Below are 14056 nucleotides of genomic sequence, written 5' to 3' on the forward strand. Positions count from 1 at the left end.
TATACAATGCCATATGGATTACGCTTGCTCTTCATGGTACTCTGCCTTGACAAAAAAAACTGAAAGATAGACTGCAAATCACCCAGAACAAAATCGTAAGATTCATCCTGGGGCTGGGACCAAGAGAACATGTAGGCCAGGATGAATTACAGCAGTTGGATATGCTGAATGTTGAAGACAGTAAAACAACTGAAGCTAAATCATGTTTATAAAATTGCTCACGAACAGTGTCCAGAATATCTTGCTGTCAATTTTGTCAAGGTTGGGAACCAAAGCAATCATAGTAATAGGGGGAGAGAGCACAACTTTGTAGTACCCACAGTCAGTGGCCAGGCTTCAAACACCTTTTATTGTACAGCAATAAAGGAATGGAACAGACTACCCGCACATGTCAAAGCCAGTCATAGCATGAACCAGTTCAAGAAGAGTGCCAAAAGGTGTCTGATGAATGTAGCTACAGAAAGGGAGGGGAATGATTTTCTATTTTTTAGCTAACATACGTGTAAATTTTACCTTATTCCTAGTAATGACCCTCGTATTGTAGATAGTCTTAATGACCCTCGTGTAGTAGATAGACTTTTTAGTATGATAATGAGATGTTATCTTCATTGTAGAATAATAAGAAAATATTATAACCTTTATATTATAATAATAAGGTAAAAGGACCCCAATGGAAATAAGTCACTCTGTCTGACTTTTTTGGGTTATCCCAGGTTCTCTGCACATATGCTGCTATGTATGATAATTCTATGTAACTGCATTTGTGTATACCTGAATAAACTTACTTACTTACTTACTTAACTAGTGGGAGTTCAACATGGCGAGGTCACTTGCTGGATGAGCGTCAGCCTCACACTAACCCAAACACTGTTTTGAACATTGATAATCCAAGGACAGAGCAGAGTCAGTTTTTATTAAGACAGTATTAGACACAGTATTATTGAGACAGTATTAGTCATAACTGGATGTAGCTCTTTTTTGAGCCAAACTTTGTTTTACTAAATTCTTACTATAATAATAATAGTAATAATAATAATAATAATAATAATAATAATAATAATAATAATAATAATAATAATAATAATAATAATAGTAAAAATCTTTATTTCTACAAGTACATGTACAAGGTATACAGTCCTAGCTGACATCAATGACATACTACTATACAGAAAGTCCCTTATTATACAAAGCATTTCGGGCAAATTAGATCAGTTTTGTCCCCAGTATGCGACCCACACTAGTTGACAAACACCCAGTTACCTATTTTACTGATAGGTGAACATGGACAACAGGTGTCTGAAGGAAACACGTCCTTATGTTTCAACCCGTACCAGGGATGGAACTATGGGCCTCTGCTCAGTCCTTGTATTACCCATATTCGCCAGCACTCTGCCGTCCATTGAAATTGTATTGACGGACAATTGAGAATAAATAGTATTGTGAGATTAAACAACACCGCAGATAAACTAGATGAATAATGTGAAACAGGTTGATTGACAGTGAGAAATACTGATGGTTGGTGTGTTAGTGTCCTCTACAGCCCCAGCTGGTGGTGGAAGGTGGTGGTGGCACCAACAATCTAAGTCTCTCCACGCACCATCCCTGGACCTTCCTCCTCACTACACTCACTCAACCTTATTTCCTCCCGGGAGACGAGTAAGTTCTATTTTCAGTATTGGTGTAACTTCGGGTACAGTAACAACCTTGCTCAATATTCACAACCAGTTAACAAATTGGTAATGAAAGCTACACGACTTATTTATGCATCCTGAGCGGCTAGTTTAGTGCAGTTGCAGCTCATCCTCACTAATTTATATTTTGTATATGCAAAGATTTGAAATCTGAATCTGCCACAACGAGTTTCTGTCATGTCTCACTGGGAGTAATCACATCTTCAAAAATATTAGTTATTTCATGTACTATATTAATTTCCCCATGGTTAATCTACACAGTACAATGTAGATATAATCTCAAGAATATCATTACTTCTACAAACATTGGTCACTTAGGTTCATCCTGCGTCATTATCAAGTCGCAAAATGGCCTAGAGCACATCAGTACATCGTATTGTTCCGGCCATGGTATTGTTCCAGACATGGTATTGTTAGAGGCATGATATTGTTCCAGTCATGGTATTGTTAGAGGCATGATATTGTTCCAGTCATGGTATTGTTAGAGACATGATATTGTTCCAGTCATGGTATTGTTAGAGGCATGATATTGTTCCAGTCATGGTATTGTTAAAGGCATGATATTGTTCCAGCCATGATATTGTTCCAGTCATGGTATTGTTAGAGGCATGATATTGTTCCAGCCATGATATTGTTCCAGTCATGGTATTTGTGGAAAATATTTTAATTTTCCGAAGCTATAGTGCCGAATAGGTGTTTAATGTGTCGATATGGGTCAAAAATGTATTTGAAAATAAGATAGAACCAAGAGTTCCCTTTGCGCATGCGCGGATGTGCGGGGGTAGAGGTCGACTTGGGGCATGGGAGAGGCGGCAGTGTTTTGAATGTAGTGAGGAGGCTGGGAAAGCATGGAACCAGGAAATTGGCGTTCACGACGGCCTAAGGATTAATATAGGCCTCATTTTATAATAGGAAGTGTCGTAACTGTTCCTGGTGGAGAGTGAGGGAACGTGATTTACGGGACCACCATAATAGAGTGGTAAAATGAGTGAATAAGGGTAGGACCGGTGGTGACTGGCGCGTCGCCATGGACTGTGTCCCGGGGAAAATTACCCTTGGTTTAATCATCACTCATCGGTCTCAAATCTTAATGGAGTGGCCTCCAATGTGTATAATAATTATGAGACATTAAACCATCTTGTAAATCGTAATGTAATCAGTGATAATAACACTAAGTTAAGGAATCGTTGAAGCGATATGAACTGCCATTCCCAGAGTGTGTGTGCACATGTTTACCTCGTTGTTCCTGTCCCGAGGATAGTGAAGGCTTTATGGAGTCACGACTTCTAAACCAGGACAAACCGAGGGATACCTCGTCCTGCTGGAATAAGAACCGTGTCGGTGTAGCAGGACACCGAAATGAGATGGTGAATGGAGGAAATAAGGAGTATCAATCACCCACAGTTAAGTAACCCTTCTAGTTATAGCAGAGTGATACTGGCCAGTTAGGTATGTTGTAATTGGATAGGTTATGAGTGATCCAGCTACATCAAGTGACCACCAGAGAATATCTGGTAAGTTCAAATTCAATTCAATTCAAAGTTTATTCTCTATAAGGATTACAATGCTGAGTTTACAGAATTTGGTTATTGTGTGGTTTACATGTAGTAAAATAATAATTACAGAGTGTACCACTAAAACACCTAGCATGGCTAGGCATTTCGGGCAGACTTAAATCTTAAGTTTAAAATATTACAAAATTATGAGGTAAGTTGGTATTATGGCTAAGTGACTAAATACTAGTTGTGAGTTTAGCAATGTGAATGCCTTTTGTTTTGGAACTATACATAGTTTCAGTATTGGAGTATCACAGGCCAACTTATGACTAGTTAAGATTCATTATTTTGAGATTGAGATTGATATTTCTGTTTATGGTCAAATGGGTGAGTGAGTGTAAGTGTGAACCACCAGGTGGTATTCGTATTATTAGTTGACAGGGTGTATCAGGGAGATAAGATGTTTTCTGATGGTAGTTTTGAAGGTGATGAATGTGTCTGCAGTTTTGGAATTTTCAGGTAGGGTGTTCCAGATTTTAGGGCCTTTGACATAAATTGAATTTTTGTAAAGGTTTAGTCGGACACGGCTAATGTCATAGAGATGTTTGTGTCTGGTGTTATGCCTGTGGGTTCTGTCACAACTATCAAGAAAGCGTTTTAGGTCAAGGTTAATATTGGAATTTAGGGTCCTGTAGATGTAGATTGCACAGTAGTAAGTGTGGATGTACTGAACAGGGAGTAAGTTTAGATCTATGAAGAGTGGGGCGGGAAGGTGTTGCCACGGATGGGATTTAGTGATTATTCTTACTGTGGCTTTTTGTTGGGTTATTATTGGCTTTAGGTGTGTTGCTGCAGTTGAACCCCAAGCACAGATAGCATAGGTGAGGTATGGATATATAAGTGAGTGGTATAGTGTGAGAAGGACAGTTTGCGGCACGTAGTATCGTATCTTGGAGAGGATCCCAACCGTTTTGGATACTTTTTTGGTTATGTGTTGGATATGGGTGCTGAAGTTCAGGTTGTTGTCGATGTATAGGCCTAGGAATTTGCCCTCATTATACCTGGCAATTAGAGTGTTGTCGATCTTAATGTTAATTTGCGCATCTCCTGCTCTGCTACCAAACATAATGTAGTAGGTTTTGTCAACGTTAAGCGTAAGTTTATTGGCTGTCATCCAAGTCGATATTTTGATCAGCTCCTCATTAACAATGGGAGCTTTCACCAAATTCAACTTCAATAACAAAAACATAAAGTGGGACCAAGTAAACCAAGTTCTAACCGATATAAGCTGGGAAGATAGACTAAGCAACACAGACCCCAACTTATGCCTAGAACAGATTAACTCGGTGGCACTCGATGTATGCACAAGGCTTATTCCTCTAAGAAAAAGGAGAAGTAGATGTAAAACAGAAAGAGACAGGCGCTCCCTTTACAGGCGACGGAAAAGAATAACAGAGCGGCTAAAAGAGGTCAATATATCTGAAATGCGTAGGGAGACACTGGTCAGAGAAATAGCAAGCATCGAACTTAAGCTAAAAGAATCCTTTAGGAGTCAGGAATCGCGGGAAGAACTAAAAGCCATAAATGAAATCGAAAGAAACCCAAAGTATTTCTTCTCCTATGCCAAATCAAAATCGAGAACAACGTCCAGTATTGGGCCCCTACTTAAACAAGATGGGTCCTACACAGATGACAGCAAGGAAATGAGTGAGCTACTCAAGTCCCAATATGACTCAGTTTTTAGCAAGCCGCTAACCAGACTGAGAGTCGAAGATCAAAATGATTTTTTTATGAGAGAGCCACAAAATTTGATTAACACAAGCCTATCCGATGTTATCCTGACGCCAAATGACTTCGAACAGGCGATAAATGACATGCCCATGCACTCTGCCCCAGGGCCAGACTCATGGAACTCTGTGTTCATCAAGAACTGCAAGAAGCCCCTATCACGAGCCTTTTCCATCCTATGGAGAGGGAGCATGGACACGGGGGTCGTCCCACAGTTACTAAAAACAACAGACATAGCCCCACTCCACAAAGGGGGCAGTAAAGCAACAGCAAAGAACTACAGACCAATAGCACTAACATCCCATATCATAAAAATCTTTGAAAGGGTCCTAAGAAGCAAGATCACCACCCATCTAGAAACCCATCAGTTACACAACCCAGGGCAACATGGGTTTAGAACAGGTCGCTCCTGTCTGTCTCAACTATTGGATCACTACGACAAGGTCCTAAATGCACTAGAAGACAAAAAGAATGCAGATGTAATATATACAGACTTTGCAAAAGCCTTCGACAAGTGTGACCATGGCGTAATAGCGCACAAAATGCGTGCTAAAGGAATAACAGGAAAAGTCGGTCGATGGATCTATAATTTCCTCACTAACAGAACACAGAGAGTAGTCGTCAACAGAGTAAAGTCCGAGGCAGCTACGGTGAAAAGCTCTGTTCCACAAGGCACAGTACTAGCTCCCATCTTGTTCCTCATCCTCATATCCGACATAGACAAGGATGTCAGCCACAGCACCGTGTCTTCCTTTGCAGATGACACCCGAATCTGCATGACAGTGTCTTCCATTGCAGACACTGCAAAGCTCCAGGCGGACATCAACCAAATCTTTCAGTGGGCTGCAGAAAACAATATGAAGTTCAACGATGAGAAATTTCAATTACTCAGATATGGTAAACATGAGGAAATTAAATCTTCATCAAAGTACAAAACAAATTCTGGCCACAAAATAGAGCGAAACACCAACGTCAAAGACCTGGGAGTGATCATGTCGGAGGATCTCACCTTCAAGGACCATAACATTGTATCAATCGCATCTGCTAGAAAAATGACAGGATGGATAATGAGAACCTTCAAAACTAGGGAGGCCAAGCCCATGATGACACTCTTCAAGTCACTTGTTCTATCTAGGCTGGAATATTGCTGCACACTAACAGCACCTTTCAAGGCAGGTGAAATTGCCGACCTAGAAAATGTACAGAGAACTTTCACGGCGCGCATAACGGAGATAAAACACCTCAATTATTGGGAGCGCTTGAGGTTCCTAAACCTGTATTCCCTGGAACGCAGGAGGGAGAGATACATGATTATATACACCTGGAAAATCCTAGAGGGACTAGTACCGAACTTGCACACGAAAATCACTCACTACGAAAGCAAAAGACTTGGCAGACGATGCACCATCCCCCCAATGAAAAGCAGGGGTGTCACTAGCACGTTAAGAGACCATACAATAAGTGTCAGGGGCCCGAGACTGTTCAACTGCCTCCCAGCACACATAAGGGGGATTACCAACAGACCCCTGGCAGTCTTCAAGCTGGCACTGGACAAGCACCTAAAGTCAGTTCCGGATCAGCCGGGCTGTGGCTCGTACGTTGGTTTGCGTGCAGCCAGCAGCAACAGCCTGGTTGATCAGGCTCTGATCCACCAGGAGGCCTGGTCACAGACCAGGCCGCGGGGGCGTTGACCCCCGGAACTCTCTCCAGGTAACTCCAGGTGTTGAGGGTGGCAAGATTAGGGTGAGAGATGACATAAGTCGTGTCGTCAGCAAAGAGAATGGGGTTCAGGTGTCGAGATACGTTTGGAAGATCATTGATGTATATGAGGAAGAGCAGGGGACCAAGGACACTTCCCTGCGGAACTCCAGTATCAAGTGGCTGTGTTGTTGATGCTGTGCCTTTAATGGTGACATACTGATACCTATTAGTAAGGTAAGATTTGAAATATGCAAGCGCATGGCCTCTTATACCATAATGGTCAAGTTTGTGGAGTAGGATGCCATGGTCTACTGTGTCAAAAGCTTTTCTTAGGTCAATAAAAATTCCTAGTGGATATTCCTTATTTTCCAATGCTGTGTAAAACAGATCTAGCATTTTTATGATTGCATCGTTAGTGTTTTTATTTTTCCTGAATCCAAATTGGCAGGGGTTGAGTATGTTTTGTGCTGTTATAAATGAATACAGTCTCCTGTGCACGAGTTTCTGAAAGATTTTGGATAGCAATGGTAAGTTTGATATTGGCCTATAGTTGTTTAAATCTGTAGGGTCACCACCTTTATGTATTGGTGTAACCCTTGCCGTCTTGAGTAATTTCGGGAAGGTGCTAGTTTCTAGTGACTTGTTAAAAAGTAATGAGATAATATGCGAGAGGACATGGGCCACTCTCTTGTACAATAATGGTGGGACATGAGACAGATTCCCTGAGTTATTTTTAAGTGACTTTATAATCTCGGTGACTTCCGTGGGCTCAGTTGGAGCAAGATAGAAGGAATTTGGGAAATTCCCATCTAGGTAGTCCCCGGCATGGGCATTGGTACGTGGGATTTTATTGGCGAGATTAGAACCTATGGTTGAGAAGAAGTCGTTTATCTTGTTAGCTGTGTCAGTGGGTTGCAGTGGTGTTTCATTAGGTTTAGTTAGGACAATATTCTTGTTTTTTTTTTCAGTTTGTGGGTCCCTAGAATCTGAGAGAGTGTTTTCCAGGTCTTTTTTATATCTCCTCTTGTGTCAGTGAATCTACTGGAGTAGTATAGTTGTTTGGCTTTCTTTATTACTTTGGTGAGGACTGATGAATAGTGTTTAAGAATATCTTTGTGTATTAAGCCCTGTCTTTATTGCTTTTCATATTGGTGTTTCTTATCAATGGATTTCAGAATGGTGCTGGTTAGCCATGGGCAACCAAGCCGTTTGTTTGTGATCTGTTTCGTTTTTATAGGACAATGTTTGTTGTATAGTCTAAGTAATTTGTTAAGAAAAATGTCTGTCCAGTCATCAGTACCATTGGCCTTGGAGAATTCTGTAGGCCAGTCAACAGTCTCTAGGTCAGCTGTGAACTTCCTTATTGAGGCCTCATCATGGAGTCTAAATGAGACTTTGTTGTATTCAAGTGGTGGTTTACTAATGTTTGTCAAGAGGAAGGTAGGGTAGTGGTCTGTAATGTTATCTGTGATTATCCCTGATTTAAGGGGGGCTAGTATATTGGTCCATATGTGGTCTATTATAGTTGCACTTGTTTCAGTGAGCCTGGTTGGTTTAGTTATTGTTGGTATGAGAAATGTGTTGTTCATATTGTTGATGAAATCAGTTACAGGCTGATCATCTAGTAGGCCAAGGTTGATGTTGAAGTCTCCAGCTAAGAGAATGTGGTGCTTATTCATTTGTCTGTTTGTTATTAGTGCCTTTAATTTCTCACTGAAGTTTGGGATGTTTGTGTGGGGTATCCGGTAAATGGCACCGATTGTTAAAGGCGTCTTAAGGTTTTTTACAGTAAAATTAGCAAAAATGTATTCTCCATATTCATCACTAAAGCAATTGGTGCTAATACAAGATAATTGGTTAGAGTAATAGATTGCAATACCACCCCCAACTTGGTATGGTCTGCAGTTGTGGATTGCTGTGTATCCTGGTAGAGGGTAGATATCTATTGTGTCCTGTTTAAGCCAGGTCTCAGTAAGAATAATGCAGGAGAAGGGTGTCTTTAGTGATTCAAGGAGTGCCAGGAGGTCATCATAGTGTTTGCTTAAGGACCTGATGTTGTAGTTAAGTACTGATAGACTTTTATCATTGTTTAGGATAATGCTGGCTTGTGATGCTGTGTAGTAAAGGGAGTTACTTTCCAATAGGTTTTGATTGTGTGTCAGATTATGGAGGTTTAGATCAGGGTCAATGTGATCAATCATCTTCTAGGTTTAAATTATGGTTATTTATATCCTGAGTTGTGTGTTGAGTTTTAGTACTGATATCTGTAGTGGTGGGAAGTTTGGACAAGTATATAGCTAAAGCATTTTGGTCATGTAGAGTACAGTCACTAATACACATAATGAAGTTGGTGTTGTCTGTGTGTTGTGCTGGAATGAGCTAAAGTACAACTAGGTATAAACTAATAATATAAAAATACAAATTAAAAATAGCACAAGACTCTCACTTGTAATTGCACTAATGTCTAATGTAATGACTTTGATATAGTCTATGTATTAAGCTAGAATGAGCTATAGTACAACTAGGTTTAATCTAATAATATAAAAATACAAATTAAAAATAGCACTAGGCTCTCACTAGTAATTACACTATGGTCTAATATAATGAATTTGGTATTGACTATGTATTGAGCTAGAATGAGCTATAGTACAACTGAGTTTAATCTAATGGTATAAAAAAGGCACAAGACTCTCAATTGTATTTGCTCTAAGGTCTTATATAAGTTGTTTACAAGAATTAGAGTATAACTAGATTTAAATTGACAAGATAAAATATACAAGTTAAGGTAGCAAAAGAATAAAAAAAGTAGAAAAAAAAAATATATGAGGTAGTTGGTACTAGTTAGCAAAAGATAGTTACGGGCCTTGAACAATAATATAATTGAAATATACACTAATTGCACACACAATATAGTCACTAAGATATGAAAACAATCTTAGAGTAGGAATTATAATATAAACTTATAATATAAAAATACAAATTGAAATGGTACTTGCAATTGCACTAGGGTCTGGTATAGATTGTTGACAAGATCAAGAGTATAACTAGATTTAAATTGGCAAGATAAAATTCACAATTAAAGTACCAAAAGAATAATAGTAAAAAAACAATGGTAATGTCTTGGTTATAATATGATAGTAAGATGGTAGACAGGTACACAGGTACACAGGTACAAAGGATAATATAAAGGTTGGAGTTGAATATACAAACTTGAAAATTTGGCAACAAAATGTTATGGGAAGTATAAAATAATGTTTAATGTACAAAAGTAAAATTGACTGGTAGTAAATATAGTGTTTAATAAAATTTTAGTAAGTAATAATGATTACAAAAAAAGTGAAAAAGTAATGTTTATTTCATTCAATATTGCACTGGTAGTTATACTAGAGGTTATATGGCAGTACAAGGTAATTACGAGTACTCTAAGATAGTAAATGTGGTATTAAAACAGGTAAAGGTAATTAGACAAGTAATGGTTATTAAATGTCAAAAATGTTAAGAGTAAATTGAAATTATAGTAAAAATGGTAATTATTAATTTTAGTAAGTAATATCAATTGATAGTATTTAAAAAAATATGAGGTAGTAATATACACAGAGTAATATGGTGAGATTATGTACAAGTGTTTTTCCTTGATGGATATATCCATGTGTAGCCTACCCCTCCCCCCTTCATTCAGTGACACTAATATAATTTATACAGTCCACAATTAATTTGTAGCACCGTACTTGTGGGTGCTATCCAATCCATACTGGTCTCGGATAGATATGGATAAGATGAACCCCAACTCCCACCAACAGAAACAGCAAACAGACTCAATGATTTCTTCTCCACTATAGGTCAAAACCTTGCCAATAATATCCCAAGCTCAGATACCCCACCAAATGACTACCTCACTGGCAACTACCCGAACGCACTGTTCCTAGCTCCGACTAACCCATACGAAGTCTCCCTTATTATCAACGCACTGAAAAACAAGGCAGGAGATTTAAATACCTTACCACCCTTTATATACAAAAAAGCGTCACAAGTACTATCACCAATCATTGCAACACTCTTTAACAAATCCATTGAATCCTCCACCTTCCCTACAGTTCTCAAAATAGCAAGGGTCACCCCGATCCACAAAGGAGGAGACCAAACAGAGTTGAATAACTATAGGCCAATATCTAACTTACACCCTCTCTCAAAAATCTTCGAAAAATTAATTCATAAACGAATCTACTCCTACCTTATCTCCCAAAACATACTCAACCCCTGCCAATTTGGATTCAGGCCTAATAAAAATACTAATGATGCTATTATACACATGCTAGAACATATATACACTGCAATAGAGAAAAAAGAAGTCCCACTGGGGATCTTCATTGACTTACGTAAAGCTTTTGATACAGTTGACCATGACTTGCTCCACGTAAAATTGTCACACTATGGTATTAGAGGGCACTCCCTCAACTACCTCAAGTCTTACCTCAGCAACAGAAGCCAATATGTGTACGCAAATGGGGCAAGCTCTTCCGCACAACCAATTACAATTGGTGTCCCACAGGGAAGTGTCCTTGGCCCTCTTCTCTTTCTCCTATACATAAATGACCTACCAAATGCTTCGCAATTACTCAAACCCACACTTTTTGCAGATGACACTACATACGTCTTCTCTCACCCGAGCCCAGTCACGCTTTTTTTTTTTTTTTTTTTTTATTTAGAACAATACAATACAAGAGATAGATAAAAACAAAAACAGGTCTTACACAGAATAAATCATTAACAACCACACAAACATGAACTTGAGATAACACAAATATCCCTCCTCACCCATACATGAAAACCCCTACACCTATGATAACCAATAAACGACTAATTCCAATTGCATTGTTATATGATTAACAAAACACACCATAATATGCATATATTGTCACGTTGTAAATTATAAAGTAGGACACCTTATACGTTAAATACAATTAACGTAATGTATTGAGAATAAGGTAAAAACAATATGTTCATCAAACACAGAATATATTAATAAACAAGGATCCAACACACTGACACCTCTACAAGCATCTAAAACATGCATATGAATAACATACATAGAACAATCCCACTGCAAAATCAAACACATATATTGAGTATACTCGTCACAAACCATGAATACACATCATACGCCCAAGTTCATACACATTCACCCGCTACATACAGGAGGCGACCCCGTTTTCACCCCTGACAGCCCATCAACATAACACATTGTACCATCCCTACCCTGCCCCACCCACCTAATTTACAAATTTAATAAAACCTCTAATGTAAGGTCTCTATATCCCTCAGAGAAATCCCGCTCCCACCTCCTCCCATAAAGTTCTCTATTACGGCACAACGTTTTATAAAACGTAACAGCCAATACCCTCCTCTTCACCTCACTTACCCCTTTCCCCCTCATTCCCCACATAATGTAGACATAATCTACCATAATGTACCCCACAGCCCTAATAATACTTTCATCCATACCCCCCACATCAAGACTCAATGCCCGCAGAACAGAGAAGTATTGACCACTTATCTTATGCAACACCCTGCTCAACCAACCCCTGACGCTCCCCAACCCCTCACAAAAATACACTACATGGAATGCAGAATCCTCCCCGCCACATATTCCACATACCCCCCCCCCCTCAACCACCCGTCTAGCTCGTAAGACCACTCCCGATGGTAAAATCCCATGCAAAAACCGATACATCACCTCACGTCCACGGGGTTGTAACCTTAACCTACCAAACCTTCTCCATATACATCCCCAGTCATACATGGGGAAAATCCCCTCCACCGGAGCCACGACCCTTTCCGCCGACATCCTACACAGCCTACTTATTTTTACCTTACCCAGATCCCTAACCATCACCACTGCCCTCAAAATAGTTTCACACTCCCTCAACTCCGTCCCAGAAAACATGCGTTTCAATTTATTGTGTACCTTAACCAACCCCCCCCCCTCACCCTCCCTCATCACCTCCCTTTTAATGAAGATACATTTAACCCTCCTCTTTAAGTTCATTAAACCCAACCCCCCCTGACGCACAGGTAACATTACTACATCCCTTCTAAGCCAGTCACAACCTGAACCCCACAAAAATTTAAAAACCCCTCTAAGTATAGTTGCAATTGCCGTCCCCGTTAAAGGGAACACGGCAGCCACATGCCAAACCTTGCTATACAATAAAACGTTAATTACAGTGGCCCGCTGCACAAGGGTCAAATGATAAGGCCGCAATGCTCCCAATCGACCCAGTATCCTTTCTACCAACCTGACCGAATTATTAACACGTGCAACCTCAAGATCATCAGCATAGATTAGACCACAAATTTTTAATGACATCACCCGCTTCTTTACTACTGCACGACCCCACTCGACCCTCTCCCCCCAAGTTCCTAACCCCATAACCATGGACTTCTCCGAATTTACCCTCATACCAGTCGCACATGCAAACGTGTCGACCACTCCATCTAAGGCGTTTATGGACATCCCCTCTCTAACCAATACAGTGGTATCATCCACATACCCTATGAGAACAGGCCAAACGCCCCCAGTACCCCCCCCAACCCCTTCACTAACGCCCCTATGGCACTCCATCATTCTATAAAAGGGGTCCTGTATGCATGCAAATAAAAGCTGTGACATAGGACACCCCTGTCTAAGACCTCTGCCCATTACAATCCTCCCCCCTAATCTTCCATTAATCTGTACTCTCACCATTGCCCCTCTATATAACGCCTCTACCCATCCCACTATTTCTTCCCCATAGCCCTGTTTCCTAAGGATAGCTCTCAACGCCTCTCGCTCCACCCTATCATAAGCTCCTTGCCAGTCTAGTGCAACCAAACCCCCCCCCCCTTCCCCCCCTTTTTCTTCCACGAAATCCCTTAAAAGACCATGTCCCACCCCCATAGACCTACCTGGCAACCCAAACTGGGTTTCCGATACAACCCTCCCTACAACACACTTGATCCTATTTCCTAAAATTTTTGCAAATAACTTATAATCCGCGCATAACAACGATATTGTTCTATAGTCCCTGAGCGAACGCTGTTCCTTACCCTTCGGTACCAAAACAACTACAGCTGTTGCCTGTCTTTCACCCAACCTTCCCCTTACCTTCATCAAGTTCAGTAACCTCACCAAAAAACCTTTTATTAACTCCCAATGCTGTTGATAAAACTCCGCCGGCAGTCCATCGATTCCCGGTGCTTTGCCCTTTCGCATGGCACTCAAAGCTCTCCATATTTCCCCCTCAGTTATGTCCCCCCCAAAGCTTCCCTATCACTGTGTCCTAACCTACATGGCACACTTCCACACACCCTCTCTAAATCCCCTAATCCTACCCCTTCCTC

General features: G+C 40.3%; 1 protein-coding gene across 4 annotated transcripts in view; it reads left to right on the forward strand.

Moving 5' to 3' along the window:
* Positions 1-14056, forward strand: part of Hgsnat (Heparan-alpha-glucosaminide N-acetyltransferase) — a 77136-nt gene that overhangs the window by 23064 nt on the left and 40016 nt on the right. For all 4 annotated transcript variants that reach the window (XM_070099101.1, XM_070099140.1, XM_070099199.1 and 1 more), the window contains exon 3: positions 1529-1656. In XM_070099101.1, coding sequence (XP_069955202.1) covers positions 1529-1656 — 128 coding nt within the window. The remainder of the gene's footprint in view (positions 1-1528; positions 1657-14056) is intronic.

This window comes from Cherax quadricarinatus, chromosome 1 (genome assembly GCF_038502225.1).
Source record: "Cherax quadricarinatus isolate ZL_2023a chromosome 1, ASM3850222v1, whole genome shotgun sequence".
Taxonomy (NCBI): domain Eukaryota; kingdom Metazoa; phylum Arthropoda; class Malacostraca; order Decapoda; family Parastacidae; genus Cherax; species Cherax quadricarinatus.